We start from the raw sequence: 17,372 nt of genomic DNA on the forward strand, positions 1-17,372 counted from the left end.
TTTCCTAGGAATCTATTTTATGTGTGTTTGTTGAGGTGGAAAAAAAAGGTAAAAATATTTACATATTTCTGTGAAAGTGAAAAATGTCGTAAATAAATGTAGTAAAATTCGAATCAAAATAAAATCCGAAATTCAAGGGAACCCAGCTGAACATTTTGCAAGTAACACTTTTAATTGAATATAATATTTATTGAAGCTTCCTTTGTTAATACATTGTTTGCAACTTCAATAAGGCTTATTGAAAATTCGATTTAATTTGATTTTATTTTTAATAAATGTTTAAATATTTATATGAACTTCTGTGAGGTCTATCGAAATGCCAGTCATTTCGACTGTGGTGCTTTGCCATACCTAATGTATCGACGTCATTTGAAAGTTGAACCTTATCCCAGATAGAATATACAACAGCTCCATAGGTCATATGTATGTCTGTATGTGTACGATAACTGATGGATTAGCTGGATAGCCTTGGCTCAAATGGCGTCTGCTGATTCCTCATTTCGCAGCTGCTCGGTGGGGTGGTAATCCACCCTGATATCATTTCCTTCTCTTAAATGTAAGCTCAGCTTTCCTTTGAGCAATCTTGCCCACCACTGCCGTTTCCCTTTCCCCTTTTCCCTTTTCTCGTTCTCAGTTCGCTGTTCCGTCCGATTCTTTTGAATATTAAATTCGCATTTATTCCCGCCAGTCCGCAAACACAATTGTATGAGTATTGCCCGGGAAAACAGAACCCACTCACTTTCGCGGCAGCAGTTATTATGTGCTTACCTTGCCTTACCTTGCCCCATGGACGTGGATGGCTGCCTGCCGCACTTCGAGTGCGTGCTGCGAGTGTCGGTAGGCAAAAGGTAATAAGAAACAAGTAACGACCAAATAATTGAGTGCACACGGCACTGCACAAAGGCTCCTCCATCTCCTCCCATAGGGCCGGTGATGGGGTTTTGTGATACAATCCATACCCACCATTCCCCCCACCAATCCGCCATTTTTGCATTGTTTTCCCAGAGTTGAGTTGAAAGTGAAATGCATGTTTTATTGGCAGCAAAAACAGAAACAGAAGACCCGAAATTGAGGAAGAAACTTGAAACAACAAAAAGGTTTTCCATACTCTCGCTCTCTCTCTCCTCCAGGGGTTACTTCAATCTATAGAGCAGTCGGCGGTGTGCTTACATAAATTATAGATCTTTAACTTAACCAACAGAACGACTATGTAGTAAAGAAAGATTGAAGGATGTGTCGTAATATCTACGAGTAACAAATTATTGCATGTTTGGCCCCAGAGATATGACATGACATAACATCCACCCCATATTCAATGTCTCCCAAATTGGAAGAGCATCAACTACTTGCAACAATCAAGTATTTTACCAAAGCTACTCGCACTATTTCCATACAACAAGGTAGGTACAATGGCTCGATGGCGGCTTAAGAACCCAGAAACAGCAGGAGCCATTAAAAATAAAGCCCTCAAAGAGGTAGCAAATTGAAAAGAGCAAAACAGCAGCTTCAATTGCCATTTGCATGCTATGTATAGTCTCCCTCTGAACAGGTCTGAACAGGTTCGGCTTGATTGTCAGCTTCTTACTCATCCAGCCAGTCAGTGAGTCAGTGTGTCAGTCAGTCAGTCACTCTGTACCCTACTCGTATGACTCTCGACGTCATTAAAAACTGTTTAAATAGGAAGAGCTGCGTTTCGCGCTGCGTATACGCAATGTTCTGGGCCATTACCTTTTATGACAGCGTCATGTGGATGGGTTAATCGGTCTGTCCGTCTCTCTGGTTGCCAGGTAAGCTGGGCAAATGGCTCTGACAGTGCAGTGCATTCCCATTTAATTTGCAACAATCGGAGTCGTGCAACTGGCCATAACTTTTGATGTTTCTGCTGAACAAATTTTGTATGCAAATTTAATTAAAACTCCTGACTTCAGTTTATCATATTTGCCGCACTCCAAAGCTCCCAGCAATTTGGCTGAATTTTTATATTTACTTGAGAGTATATGTACAATATATGCCATTGATTGCATGACACAACAAAGGATGCGCTTTTCAATTCCAATTTCTGTGCCCGATCCCAAAGGACTGTACCAGGTCCAGCCCAAGCAATTATCCAAAATAAATGCCTGTGGAAATGGCAAGGTTTTGAGAAATACTCCTTAGTACTCCGGGCTTCTGGGGTATGCAAAGTTGTTGGTAGTCAAGCCATCGTATTCTATGGACAAACCTTTACAGCATGCACTTCAAGTCGTTCTGCATTTCTCGCACTCTCTGAAAGTGCATTCTGCAAACAAACGCCTCTCAAGTGTTGGCAAGAATAATTCTTGGTTTTCTCTTTTTGTCAGGGTCTTGCAGTTGATAAAAAGTTGTACGTCCAAGATACTCGTATATTTGTTGGTTTGTTTGCTTCTTTCTGACTTTGTTTTTATATGCATTTTGGTTTATTTGATTTACTGGCAGGGCACGAGCTCTGATTGAACTTTGTTTCCATTTTTTGGCCAGACAAACGTGCTGAAATATATGTATGTTCGAGTACATGTGTCTGTGAGATACAGTGCGTGTTGAAACTAGAGTCGCAAAGCAGCAAGTCGCACGTTTTCCTTCGGATAGAGTCAATAAAAATCCGAGTATCATCGAAATGGTGTGATTTGTTGAGCTGAGAGATGAGTTGACCGTCGTAAACTTCACACGTCCTAATAGATGTACTAGAAGCTGTACACCACTGTCCTTTCCGCTTCTAAGATTGAATTATTCCAGGCATGAACCATTTAGGGTCTTATGCTCGGCTTATAATTCCGTCTACCATGTTATATCTACTATCAATTTCCTGCCTACTTCTAAATTATTAATATTTATACTAATATTTTGTGTTGTAATTAGTAGGTAGGCTCTTTTAGTAGGGTTAATTCTTTATCTTTCCTGCATGTACCCGTAGCGCGTCATGCGGCAGCATCCCTCCGTCGATTGTTCGGAAGGACGGCTGCGCTTTCTGGCCACTTGATGGTGCTTATCAATGGATATCAACGAATAAAACAGATGAGATATTAACAAGTGCATTAATTATTGGCTTTAATGTGAGCTTGATTTATTCCATATCTAACCCTAGTCTTAATCTTAGTATCTTCTCTCGATTCTTGCAGTTACGTAACGCACTGTCAGTACGAAATATATATGCGGTGGAGGCGACACAAAATGTCTGCTTTAAGCAACGTCTTTGCATTTCAAATTTTGGGCATAGAATTTGTTGTTGTATTTCGTGGTTTACGGGCTGCAGCTCGGAATGCCGCGACGCGCGCTCAAATGTTGTGCAAACACAATCAAGTGGTAAAATGAGTAGACAATGGCTCGGAAAAGGGATGCCGGCGACAGGAGTGGAGTAGGAGGAGGTGGCCAGGGACTACTTGGGAGCTGTCGATACAGCTAAGGCTCTTGAAAACGTATCCTGCAGCCAGCATCCTTTCTTGACTCTCCCTCTGTTCGGGTGTTCGGCCTGGTTCTGGTTCTGGCTTTAGTTTTGGTTCTGTTGCTGGTTCTGGTGCTGCGGGCATATAAATTGAATTGTGTGAAAATTTATATTTGTTTTGGCATTTTATGACACACTCCAGTGTTTTGCGGGTGGCCAGATTCCCCTATTTATCCAGCCCTGAACCTCTTGAGGTCCTCCCCCGTTTCTCTCCCGTTTCTGCCGGTGAGTGTATCTGATTTCAAGTGTGCTTCGTTCTCAGGTGGATCCTCACCAGAGTATGGCCCGTAAATTGATTAAAGGTGCTAGCTTGATTTGGAATTTAAAATAGCTTCCCCCTCAGCGCCCCCACACTCTCTTTCTCTTCCTCATCCTCTCACCCTCTGTGTCCCTGATGCCAATCAAATGAGGCGGAAATTGTGGTAAACTCTTAAAGCTGTGGGCCTTTCTGCTGATTGGTTGGGTTTTGTGTCAGGTTTGTTTCAACACAAAAGCCAGGTCCGTCCGTGCTTGGGACTGCCATAAATTCGGTTGGAGCCACCTCTCTCGCCTCCTGCGGCTTGAATATTATGGCCATTTGTGGCAGGGCCCTGCCCTAAGTGAGTTGTGGCCAAGTGCCGAGCGTTCAGCTGCTAAATCATACATACCACAGATGAACCGACAGCACACTACGAGTATATGTACCATGTACATCGTACATGTGTAGGGATCGTGTGGGGGATATTCAGCTCGTAATATCGCATACAATATGCATTGCCCACAGCCAGCTCCTGGCTGTTTCGCTTCCAGCTGCTGCTGTTGTTTAAAGCCCTGCCAGGCTTGCATTCCGTTCCGGCTTCAATATTAATGAGCTGGTTATCTATTACTTTTGCTAAATGATAACCGAAGGCCGGACCCAAAATTCTGATAGCCCGAAATTGTTGGCGGCATTGAAACCAGCTCTGAATAAGTGAATGGATGGATCCTTCTATTCACTCGCATACTCGTACACGAGTATTCATGGGAATGGAATTTTGTGGCAGCCTTTCAATGAGCCCGTTTTGTCTGTCTCTCAAAACGGTAGTTCGCCCAGTAATTTCCACTATTTACGAGTATATTCCTATTAACGGTGGCATTTGGGGGGGAAAAAGGCAAATCCTCTCTGTGCCTCAGTGAAAATACCTCATTGCCTCATGGATTCAGCTGCAGCAGGCCAGCAATTAGAGAGAAATCCCCAGAACTGGCATTTAAATGGCAAACTTTTGCATGTGTAAATTAATAAAAATTCAATTTTTATTCGCTCCCCCATGAACAACCATGGATTAAATAAATAAATTACAAATCGGGTCAATTGCAATTAATTATATTTGAAAATAGCTTTAGTTTTGATTTGGCCATAGCAATAACAACAAATTTACACGCTCCGCTCCGCTCAGCTTCGGGCCGGGTCGAGGCGCACTGCAGTGGCTTGTACGACTGCAAATTTGCATAAATAAATTATAGACAACAGCATGAGAATTGTCCATTATAAATAACACGAATTGTCCCAAACGAGTGCAACCACGACAGGGTCCTCGTCCGCGTCCGCGAGCAGGGCCAAAAGGCGAGCGCAATGACAATTTCCATATAGTATGTTTGTACATATGTACATATATCTATCTGTATGTTAAACATATACTCGGACGTACAAATAACTGTCTGTATGTTAAATATGTTTACCTACTTTCTGGCCAAAAAGGGCTGTGGCCCCTGTCCAGGGGTCTTTGCTATTTACTGGCCGCATAAACAGCGAGCAAATTTGTCGGTATGTCAGTTGCCTTTTTTTTCTGTTCGGTAGCTACCCAAAGTGATATATGGGCTCGAAGGACAAATAGGGAGCATCAGCAACAGCGCTTTTCAAATAAAATATTACACTGTTCAGCATACGAGTGGAACCAGATAGCAGTGCGTGGTGGGTGTAATAAGTGGAACTCATGGGGGCGGGAGTCAGTGAGGTCTGTACTTAACTTTGAACTACATACATACATATATTTCTGTAATTGATTTAGACTTGGGTACTACTTGTATTTGCTCTTTCAATCTCAAAAAGCTATGCCCAATTAGAGCCCATCGGTCTTTATCGGTTAAAAGATTGGTGGAAGCGTGCAGCCGGAATTATCGGTCACCCTGTTTCTGGGATAATTTCTATCATTTCCGCCATCTTGTAACCCGAAAATATGACCAAAGAATAGTTTGTTTTTGGATGCTAATTACTCCCAATCGATCAAGAAGATTCGATTTCACAGATAACTTCATCTAAAGGTAAAATGGCTTCATGGTAAAAATGCATCTTTCATTAAAAAATGATTCTTTTTTGTTTCGTTCAAGGACCATATCTTCAAAGGAGTCACCCAATACTTTGTACACCAAATAAATAATGAGTTTCTTTTACATGGCTTCTGTTGCTGGACTCGTTTACAGGAGCAGTCCCACTGAATGAAGAACGACCGACCGTCTCCATCAATGGTGTTGTATGTTTCCTGTGGGCCCCAATAAAGCCCCAAAGTATCTTTAAATCCACTTATAGAAATCGATGCGATTGAATGTGATGGAAAAAATGTTGAACAAATTGCAATTAAAACCGAGCGAGTCGCCAGGCGACCGACAAGCAGTCGGAGAAAGACAGAACAACACTTTCACCAGCCGGAGGACACGTCAGAGGCTCGAAACTACGGCAGAAACTCTTTGATTTTTGTCTCTTTTTTTAAGGATTGAAAATGTTAAACGGTTATAACGGTAGCCGTGCAACCACCTCGGCATTTACCTGAACGAGTCTCCATTACAGCCCCAGCTCAGGGTTGTCTGAGGTCTGGCCAGACCGCGACCACTCGACTCCGGGTTCAATTAGCAATTCCCGTAATTACTGCAAATGCCGCTGGGTTAATAACGACCCTGATAAGTCGCTCGCCGTGCCGACCCCTATTTTATTTTTTATATTTTTTGTCGCCCTCTGGAAGAGATTCGGCGTTGGGCAAACAAGAACCCCATGGTCGATGCAATTTCAGGCGAATGACTCGCAATTATTGCCGCGTATCGCTGCTATTTCTGTAATTTTGGGTCAACAAGGGGAGCAGACAGCAATGAAAAGAAAAATTAAACAATTAAATAAAGAATGCAGGGAAATCAGTATAATTGAAGGCCGAACTGCTGAGCAGAGGAGCCCGCTGGAAATTGCTGATTAAATATTTCATGGCAAAAGGATTAAAGCTGGGGAGTGCGAGGAGCTGCAATAAGTGGAGATATGGCATTAATATGAATCATAATTTATTGATAGCGTAATGAGAGTATCGCATTAATGAGCGCCGAAAAGCAAAGCAGTCGAAAGAGAGAGCGAGACTAGAGAAAAGGCAGGGATCACGCACCAATGGCTTCAATATACTATGTTGGAAAATGTGGAATAAATTTAAAGGATCCCAAAGCACTTCCCGATGGGTAGGTGCTCCATATATGACCCCTCACACTACTTAAAAATGCAACTTCCTGAAAGAATGTTCAGCATACCCTGGCATCGGAGTAATGAATTTGTTACCTATTTTCCCAGCTTCGGTTTTACCTTTTTCCTGTTTGCCTTTTCCCCGGTGAACTCATTATCATTCTGTTCAGTCGGCGCCATCTCATTGTTTATGCCCAACCAATTTTCTTCGTCCATTAAGAATTTTCCCATTACTCATACGCATCATGTGCGCCGCTCGCTTTCCTCACTTTCCTTTTGCGCTTCTTTCGACCGCGTTTCCGGGGTAAAATCAATGGCACTCGTTAATGCAGCAGCCCCACCCCTCCGTGCTTGCAGTTCGCCTTCTCTTCAGCGCTCAGCGTACAGCGTTCTGCGTTCTGCCTGACAGCCGCATGTCAGCGCCACCGCCACCGCCACCGTCAACAGGCTCTCGCATTGCAGAAATGTTTTTAATGCGCTTATTGACAGCCGCCGATAATGGCGAACAATTTTAAACACTTCAAATTGACAACCAGGCGAAGACGTGTCCTTGAAATACTATACGCACTGGTATACATATATATATATATCAAATGGCATTGTCCCCCGTCGAATGGAAGGAGTTCAATCATTCGTTCTTTGCACTTTGCACCTGTCTGTCTGCTTTCGGTGTTCGCATCTTTCATCACGTTGCCATCATCCTGAGAAGTATCACTCGAGGACCTCCAGGAGGTTTCTTTCATTCAGTTCATTACGAGTGAGTGGCGTCGCCAATGAAAATGTGTCAACCGTTGAAGGTGGTACAGATGGCGGATGAAATCTTCAGGACTGCTGAGAGAGAGATTTTGTATGTTTTGGACAATGAAGGTGTTTAGTTAATACTGTGAACTTAATATACATTGAAGGCTCTAGTCTATAATGAAATGAAAGAACAGATCCGTATAATGAGTAAACATGCAACGTGTCACGCTCCTGTAGAAACATTTGTTATTACTTCATCACTTAACACATTAAAATATCACTCATTTGGCTCCAAAGGCATTTCAATGTTGGCTCTTCAGAAACAAATCCTATAAGTCAAAATGACACAATGTTGTACCTATTAGTGAGAACAATAACCCTATAATTATTACTGTCCATCCGCAATACCCTCAGACCTTAAGTTGCTTCTGTCTCCCATATTTGTAATACATTAAAGATAAAAAAGATAATCATTGTGGAATAAAAACAACACTTTTCCCGCCTTTCCTTTCATTACTTTTCGTGGGACCATTAGTAAAGCTCTTCAAAATCCTCTCAAAGACTTCCAAGCTCTTTGGAATCACAATTTTACTACCACTAGCAAAACTCTGGAACAAGAAATCAAAGGATTTTGAAGTATTTTGTTGCACCAAATACTCGTGGAACACCAAACCAAAGAGTATTTATGGGTCGAGATCCTCCAGACGACGTGCTGCTTGACTTATTTGCTGTGTATTGTTCTGGTCTGCAGGTCCCATGCCCCATGCCCCATGCTCCATGACATTACCAGAAACCGAATGCGTCATGTTGGTGGCTGCCATGATGGTTTCCATGTCGTGTATCTTTATTTCTATTTAGTTGTACGAGCACTCGTACTTCTTCCCGCTGTGCGGGATGTTGCACTACGGACTGGCAACGGCTACGGGCTTACTGTTTACGGTTTATGTCGCTCCTTGACCCACTAAAGCTAGATTACGTGATTTGTCTGTCGCCGGAAGCGGAGACGGAGACGGCGACAACAAAAACAGAAACCGAAACAGCAAGAGATGGAGACACAGATGGGGACACAGGCAGGAATGTAGGCATAGAAGGGGAGAGAGACGGAGGCAGAGATAGCCACATCAACGTCTGCCGTGGCGATAAGCGACTGGAGACTAGCGGCGAAAATTTCAAAGAGCATAAAAATTTAAATCACGTCACTTAACGGGAAAGAGAGGGTTGTACGACAGAGAAAGAGAATGAGTCCTCGCAATGAGCGAGATAACACAAAAGACGCAACTACAGTCCCGGACATAATGGGGTGCCATGTAAATAGTTGGCCCCAGACAGAGGAGTTGTGCCAAGCAGCCGGGGTCTGGGTCTGGGTCCGTGTCGCCGTGTCCGTGCCGGTGTCCGTGCCCATGTCCGGGTCGAGCCGCTGCATTCCGTGTTCTTGTATGGGCGTGATTGTGTGTGTGTTTGTTAAGCTGCTTTTGAGGCAGCCACTCAGGCCCCGCTCACGTGCATGCGGCTCCTCTATCTGTGTCTCCTGTACTCCTGCGAGTGCGAGTGCGAGTACGAGTTTGCCGCCTGTCATGTTGCTGAGGCGCGGCAAAATGCTTGTTACGCTTTTGAGCCACCGCCTGCGGTTGACAGAGCACGTTGAACCACCCAACCGTTCAACCCCAGCCCACAGTCACAGAGCCGCCCGGTCCCCAGTCCCCAGTCCCCAGTCCCCTATCCACTCATCCAACCACCCATGCACCCACCCGTACTGCCAACGAGCATCCAAACACCCAACCGCTCTGCGGCCTGATGCACATTAAAACGCAATTGAAGTTGCAGGCGTTAATTGTGGCGCCTTCGTTAGCCTGTTTCTGTTTCTATTTCTGTTTCGGTTTCTGTTTCTCCTTTTTGCAACTTTTTCTGACTCGTTTGCCGTTTGAGTTAGTTGCCAAAAATTAATTACTTTTGCCCCTGTCAAAGTTGCCAGAGTCATTCGAAAAAAGAGTGAGTAGAGACAGAAGACAGGGCACATAGAAAAAGAACTGCGAAATATACTCGTTCAGAACATGTGTTCTGGAAATCAACTTACACGGTAAAGGGAGAAAGCACTAATGAGGCAAATGGATTGGAAAAATATGAAACTGCATTGAAAATCAAATCCAATCTGATTTTATCTGTTAGAGGTATGGAACAGCTTCACCTTTCATTTTCAAACTTTTTGAAAAGCCACACAATTACCTCGTATCCTGTATATCTTTAGTCTAAACAGCTTGCATATGTATGTATCTTGACCTGCCACAGAGGTAGAGCAAATGTAGCTTGTTATCAATTTATGCAAAATAAATATCGTCTTCCTTTATCTTAGGTGTTTTTTATGATGCCATATTTAAGATGAAATTTAATATAATTTTTCATACAAGAGTACGATACAGACCCAGACCCAGAGGCCCTAATAATTTTTGTATATTATCTAGAAACTCAGATTTAGCCTGACATTTTTGAGTTACCGGAGAATTCAGTTTGTCGGAATGCTCGCATGTGAACTTCTACTAATGAATCTTGTCCATGAATAAAGCCTCAAGTGGGTGGTCTTTTTTTTGTGCCCTTCACAGGGCTATAATACGCGCAGTGAGTGACTGGGGGCAAGTAGGTAGGCGTGTCTGAAGGCTGGGCCTGGTGCTAATGGGGTCGCAGACAAACAGGCAAACAGACAGACGGACGGACAAACAGACACAGGGCCAACTCCCACTTATCGCTTACTTTTGCTCTGACTGTTTCTTTCGCTCGTTTTGCAGTTAAATCCGTTTGCCAGGCAACTTTATCTTTCAGCACAGATTCTCAATAGCAGGCTGCTGTTGTTGCTGATTTTCTTGCTGTTCCTTCTGCTGTTGCTGTTGCTGCCACTGACGTTGCACGCTGCAAGCGTTGTTTATTTCACTTGCTTTTTCTTGCCACGCGGCCGGGTCCCATGCCCCGTTCCCCATTACCCACTGTTTTTATTTACGCTTTTGCAGCTGTCGGGAGGTTTGGCTTAAGCGCCAGTCGCTGGCGACGTGCCGCTGAAATAATTAAGTTGCCAATTCCGGGAAGGAGAAAATCAACAGCCATCCAGCGGAGTACAGCGACAGGCAGAGGGACAGATTGCAGCGAGGAGAAGGAACGGGGCTTACATTTAGCGGCATAGATTTTCAATTAGGCTGTCATTCGGCGCGCAGCTGGCTTTTCTTTTCAAGTTTCTCCTCAGCGTTTTTATATAAAAATATGACTGAAAAAGCTATTCAGTATCTCATATGGCAAAAGTCACAGGTAAGCACGAAGAAACCCCCATCTCTTGGATCTCATCTTTATCTTTTTCGTTTTGCAATCCCCGTTAAGGTTCGGCGACTTGAAAACTGGGCTTCATCTTCTGCGATGTCATGGCAGCGGCATCTTGTCGTATACGTAATATGCAGAATAGCCCCAAGTGTGCGGACACAAATAGAAAGCAAACAACGCAAAACACCCACTTCCACAGATACACAGATAGCATTCTGTTGAAGGACACACGAGAGATATTCCACAAATATTACGCATACGCACGGGTGGCCCCCTAGCCGCAACTTGTCGATGCGGCTGCATTTGCTGTCGCTGTGGTTCGTTTCCTTTTGCCGTCTGCTGAGCCAAAGGGGAAGAAAAGGTGAAAGTTGGAAGCACACTTTCCTCATTTCCATTCCCATTGCCATTCCCATTCTCATTCCCCTAATGACATCTTTTGTCAAAGCTTTTTGGCATTGTTCCGAAATGAGGGGGGGATTGATTCGATGCGCGTCTAGCAAATTAGCATCACAACAACATGGAAATTGGTTTTTCATATAAAAGCTGGCTACACATTTCACATTTCAGGCTGAAACCCACACACTACATATGCAACGCACTCCAGTTGCACACTGCACAGTGCTCTGTCATTGCGGCAGGGGAAAAAGAAAAGAAGCTGATAAAATGCATTCGGGCTTGACGTTGCGAAGCAATTTGGACAAAGAAAACACAAAGTTGCATCGACATGTTGGAGGAGCCTGCCATTTGAACTTGTCTTCCAGTGTATACTATATTCTCGTAAAGCGAAAGCCAATGAATACAAAATCAATCGATAGTTGAAAATCGAAGATCCGTGGCAGCAGCAGCAGCAGCAGCAATAGCAGCCACAGCAGCATCAGCAGGGCAGACATTTTTCTGCATGGCTGACCCCAAGAGCGGAAAAGCAATTTCGGTGTATGCCACCTCAAGTAGCTGCACGAACCGTACTGCCTCCCAGCTCTCCTTTCCCTTTTTCTAGGCCAGGCCAAACGATTTGCAAATTTTGCCAACGCATCACTGAATATTGCTCACAACCCGGCGAAGCCATTTCGTAGAACGGTTAAAAAATCAGAGAGGAATAGAGAGGGGAAACGCCTTAACCAAACACTGCGAAAATGTTCAATTTTTAAGTCAATCAGCCAGAAAGAAAAAAAAACTCCCGTTGCGTATACGTGATGCTCAGTCGAAAGTTTTTACAACACGGAATTAAGCGATTAGATGGAAGTTTTGCCCCAACTTCTCGTTGCATAAATTATACCAAGTTTTTTTTGCCTCTGTCCCCAGCAGATTTGCCGGATCCGGAGCTGGAGCTACTGCTGCCACTGCTGTTGCACAATGAATGCTCATTCAACAGCCGTTTCCATCGAGGAGGATGTGGGTCAGGGCGAGTCCCGAACCCCTACTGAGGATGTGCGTTCCAAGCTGCGCCAGCTGCAGGGGCATCATTTGTGGCTGCGCCACCAGCTGATGCTGTGGCAGAGACATATGCTGACAGAACGACTATCCGAGCAACGGGACCGCCATCCGCGGGGGAGCCACAAACGCAATTTGGGGATTCCAGAAAACATTAACAAACCGAATGTCAAAGTTCCAACCCATCAAAGAAGTGTCACTGCGATGATTGACTTATTTTAGATGAAAATTAAATATTAATTCGATTAAAACTCCATCTACTGATGTCATAATTGTCAAACAAACTATTTCAATTTGTGTGCCATGCAAATACGCATAAAAGAACACCTTCGAAAGTCATGTGATTATGGCACACCACATAACAAGGCACGAAGCCAGAGGCAGTGGCAGTGGCAGTGGCAGTGGAAGTGGCAGTGGCAGTGAAAGTTTGCCTTGAATGCGGCAGGCCCACACATCACGTAACTCAATTAATCAGACACCAGCCGAGGTCGAGCATCACTTAACTCGAGATTAACCCTTCCCTGTCTCTCTCCATAGAGGCCAGGCCATAGTCACGCACTTGGCCCCCAACAGCACTTACACATACCCATTGCTGTTTAGCAACTATTTATGGAGGCAAGTACTCGTAGTTGCCACTTGCAACCATGGAACGGCCTCTACACGTTGTCATTGTAATGATATGAGGGCCCTCCGGCCTCTGTCTGTGCTTCTGTCTCTGTCTCTGTCTCTGACTCTGCTCTGACCTTAAGTGTCCTTGTCCTTGTCTGTGAATGACACCTAGCGTGTTATCATTCAATAGAGGAACAGGAGGGATGGAGGCGGATCAGGAGGAGGCCTGACAACTCTTAAGTGGACCATAAACGGCAACAAATGCAAATGCAAATGAAATTATTGCAGTCAACGGGCAGAGCGGGCAGGCCTCCATTTCTCTCAGTGACCAACGACGAATGAAGCACCGCTGGTAAAAGTGTTTGCATATGCAGGAGCACATTGCGGCCATAAACTGTAGTTCGACCACGCCCCCTACCCATTGAGCGGCCACAGCCGGAGAGAGCTACGACCCCATAAAGCCATTGGCAGCCGACTGCATTTCAGCGATATAAATATTTATATAAGTTAATCGGTTTATGGTGCACGAGTAATTGAATTTCGCGACGGCGCCAGGTAAATGCTACCAGGTAACATGTTCCAGGACCCCCACTCCTAGGTGGGATTTGCCAGCCTCCAGCCTCCAGCCGCCATCTTCCGATTCCCATTCCGGATTCGCCTCCTGTGTCACGCGGTCAGAGCCATGTTGGTTTACCCCTCGCTTTAAACTTGATTTCTTACTTTTTGCATCCGTTGGCGAGTGCTGCAGCATGTGTACCACGGGCTTATGGTTGCCATGTGGAGGGTATATAGGACTGCGACCCAAATTAAAAGCAGGCCGAACAAAAATGATCCTGTTTTTGTTTCTACAGAACACAAGAAACCATAGCATCCCAAAAAAGAGTTACTTCTAGATGACACTACAAGCCGACCCAGAGTATCACGCTGACCCATTCCTCCCGCTGCAAGTCCCAGCATCCGACAAGCTCCAACATGGCGCCAACCGGAAGTGCCAGCCCGTTCAGCAATGGCCGACCCAGAGCTCTGTTTCTATGGCACTTCCGCTTTACTGCACATTAATTGCAATTAAATTTGGAATTACTACCATCCACTCCTCCTCCTCCTCTTCCCCCTCTTCCCTCTCGCTCTCTCTCTGCATCTTCTATACTCGTCCTCTCTCCTTTGATCGTTGCTCTCTTTCCACGCAAATTTAATGATGCCTGCAATTTTTGCTCGCTGCATTTTTCCTCTCCTTTGCATAATTTAAAAATGTTTGCTTTGGCAGCCGCCGCCGCTGCTGTTGCTGTTGCAGTGGATATGGATGTGGCCTGAGCATGGGGCAACTGTGGGTGGAAGGTTGCATGGCAATGCCCCTATTTGACGTTGCCGCTGTTGCTGCCACAACTGCTTCTGTTGCTGCCGCTGTGGCGCTGTTTTCAATTAACTGTGCGTCTAACTAAATGGCAAGTAAGTTAATGTTTATAGTTCATAAATACGCAATTTATATGCACTATCCCACCACTCCACCACACCATAACACCCACCCCTCCTCTCATGTGTATGTGTGTGTGTGCCTTGCTGATTTTGATGGCGCTGTTTCGGTTGCATTGGGCGTGAATTTTAATAATTTATTTGAGTCATAATATTTAATGCGGCTTGCAGTCAAGTGGGACTAAATCACTGAAAAAACATTCCGTTCTAGCATCGGAGGAGGACCCTAAATGTTAATTAATAAAATATAATTGCAGATTTTTGATTGCTTCATTCGCGTAAACATTTATAGCCGGATGTGGGGGCAGAAGTTGCCTGCCGCAGCCAGGCATCCGCGAAGGACACGAAGAGTCCCCATCTTGTGGCGGCTCCAACTCTGTTCCGTTCCTGTTGTTGCCAAAAGTTTAATTGCCTTTCGGGCCAAAAAGTTTACAAAATCTGTGCTATGCATTTTGCTAACATTTCCGGTGACTTCTCGCTGATGAGGCGTAGTCCTAGCCACCACAAGACTGCTCGCCGTGCCACATTCCACAGTCAAGTCTGCCTCCTGCCACTCTACATCCAAGACTGTCTCTTGCCCCACTCCATTCACTCTTTATCCTTTTGAACTACATTGCCTGGTGTGGTTGGGTGTCTCCTTCGGTTTGTATGCCCTTTTAATTGCCCATTGAAAGTTGTTCAGTTGTTAAAGTGAACTTTCGCCCCTGCCAAGTTGCATGTTGCACGTTGCACGTTGCAAGCTGCAAGTTGCCAGTTGCCAGTTGCCAGTTTCCAGTTGCTAGTGAAGTGAAATGAAGTGTAAGCAACAACAAGCGTGAAAGTAGTGTGTGTGTTATGCAATTAAAAGTACGATGGCGATGGCGGTGGCGGCGGCACCCACACACCCCCCACACACAATCGATAAGGTTTCAATTGGACGACAACAAACCAATTTGCCGCAACCTATTTAAGGATCAGGATATTGTCGAGGATATGCTCCTTGGCAAGCTCCCTCCCTGGTCCCCTCCCCCCCCAAGTCAAACCGCAGCTGCTCGTAATGAGTTTTCCATGCATACCACGCAGACAGTTGAGACAGATTTCTCGCAGCTAACATTATGTGACAGCTGCAGACAGAAATCATTCCATTTCATTCCACTCCCATCTAACTATCCCTTTCCCAGTGGATAGCACAGAGCAGACAGCATGAAAATTATGTTGCATAGTTATGTGGAATGGCTACGGGACGGGACGGACTGTGACCAAGTGCAAAGACTCGTATACATAAACGTATACGTACATATACGTATTCGTATCTCGTAGATTCTTTTATTTCCAGACTAGCTGTGGCTGTACCCACCGCCCCTCCTCTTTTCTTGGCCTGTTGTCTGCTGGTGACTGGCAGGGCAGCAACAATATATTTTTCTGATTTTCCACTTGCATTATCACGTCTAAAAACTGTCTACCATTAAAACATGTGTATTGTGTGCATTGTCTGTTCAGTCTAGCGGGCACTTCGGCTTTGTCTAGTCAAAGAGGGGGCTATACTCGTTGCGGGTTGCAGGAAATAAAGCAATATATAAACATAATTTAGGGACGAATCCAAGCAAAGGAAACCTTACCGAACTGGCTGTGATGCCATGGAAAATTGTATAAGTTATGTTTCAGCTGGGGGAATTTCTGTGAATAAATGGTAAAATTCGACTCGAAAACTGTGCAACAAAATTGAACAAAAGTTCAGTGGCTTCTCCCCATGAGAGCAATGAGAAGATGAGTACAAATGTATCTGGAAAACAAATATTATTTCCAATTGCATTTGAAAGGTGAAAAGCCAGTTTTGAATTGAAAATTCCTTACAACTGCAGGTTCATCTTTGGTGAATGTTTCCAATAGTAATTTTGTTAAAAACACACACTTGTCTGCTACCAAAGATCTCTAGAACATAGGGCTGAATAATTGTATATCAAGTAGTTATGATTTATGCATCTCTAAGGGTAATTTCTGTCCTGTATCTCATAATGTATGTTCATAAGTTAAGGGGCTTTTCCAGTTATTTGTTACTGTTTACTTTGTTCCTGTTTATTTGTGAGGTTTATGGTATTACTTCACTCGTTTGCCAACCTTTAACCAAGATTAATAGAACCATTGCATGTGGTAGATGTACAGTCGAGAGGAAACTCAGTTCAAATAAGCTATTCACTCTGTGGTCTTCCCAATTTGAACTCGGGCCTCAACTGACTCAACTGATTTCCCATTCATTTCATCGCAACCGCCTAAGGAGAACGCAAGTCGATAAATAACCCTACCGAAAGTGATACAATCCAGCCTAGCGCACCCCTCTCTGCACCATTTGCGGCTAAGATATGGCATCATGAGTTGCATCTGCTGGTATCATTCGCACCCATCCCCGGCGGACCACTTTCCCGTCGGCATCCATTGACTTGCCCCATTAATTAAGTTTGTGCTGCTGTGCGTGCAGATAAGATGCACTGCCCCAGACTCCAGGGCACCGCACCCCTTTCCTGGTCGTGCAATTGACTTAATAATTGGCCCCAAACATTTTAATGAGCAGCTGCCTGTCAGCGTCACGTTTTCCGGAACGGAACGATGTCGGAGAAGACGGAGCGGAGCCAATGCAAAATATTTGCAAGAAATGGCATTGGCATAATTAAGATGATGGGGATGTTGATGTTGGCTCAGGGGAGGCGGAGCGGTTCTTGAGACGGCCGGGTTCGGATATAATGTCATCTGACTGAGGCGGAAATTTGAATGCCGAGAGTGTGCTAATGTTAATATGATATGCAGCAGGAAATACAAGCATCATCCGAGCATTTCCATATGCTCGCCCGAGCTCCATTAAATTCGAATGCACAAACATTGCGCTTGTGTATGCTTGTGCGGCAAGACAGGTGACAGATGCAGCAGGCCACACCTCTT

General features: G+C 44.6%; 1 protein-coding gene across 1 annotated transcript; it reads left to right on the forward strand.

Annotated features, from left to right (window-relative positions):
* The first annotated feature begins 10,656 nt into the window (after positions 1-10,656).
* On the forward strand, positions 10,657-12,636 carry LOC26532556 (uncharacterized). The gene is made up of 3 exons (XM_015182387.2): positions 10,657-10,940; positions 11,010-11,099; positions 12,255-12,636. The coding sequence occupies exons 1-3, from the start codon at positions 10,896-10,898 to the stop codon at positions 12,600-12,602; spliced, it is 483 nt and encodes a 160-aa protein (XP_015037873.2). The 5' UTR covers positions 10,657-10,895; the 3' UTR covers positions 12,603-12,636.
* The last annotated feature ends 4,736 nt before the right edge of the window (positions 12,637-17,372 follow it).

The sequence above is a fragment of the Drosophila pseudoobscura genome, chromosome 2 (assembly GCF_009870125.1).
Source record: "Drosophila pseudoobscura strain MV-25-SWS-2005 chromosome 2, UCI_Dpse_MV25, whole genome shotgun sequence".
Taxonomy (NCBI): Eukaryota; Metazoa; Arthropoda; class Insecta; order Diptera; family Drosophilidae; genus Drosophila; species Drosophila pseudoobscura.

What these genes read in the sequence shown, in the direction of transcription:
- LOC26532556 (XM_015182387.2), top strand. Translation starts at nt 10,896, where the DNA reads ATGACTGAAAAAGCTATTCAGTATCTCATATGGCAAAAGTCACAG. An exon ending in TCATATGGCAAAAGTCACAG is followed by an intron (nt 10,941 to 11,009) that starts GTAAGCACGAAG and finishes ATCCCCGTTAAG; the next exon opens with GTTCGGCGACTTGAAAACTG. An exon ending in TATGCAGAATAGCCCCAAGT is followed by an intron (nt 11,100 to 12,254) that starts GTGCGGACACAA and finishes TGTCCCCAGCAG; the next exon opens with ATTTGCCGGATCCGGAGCTG.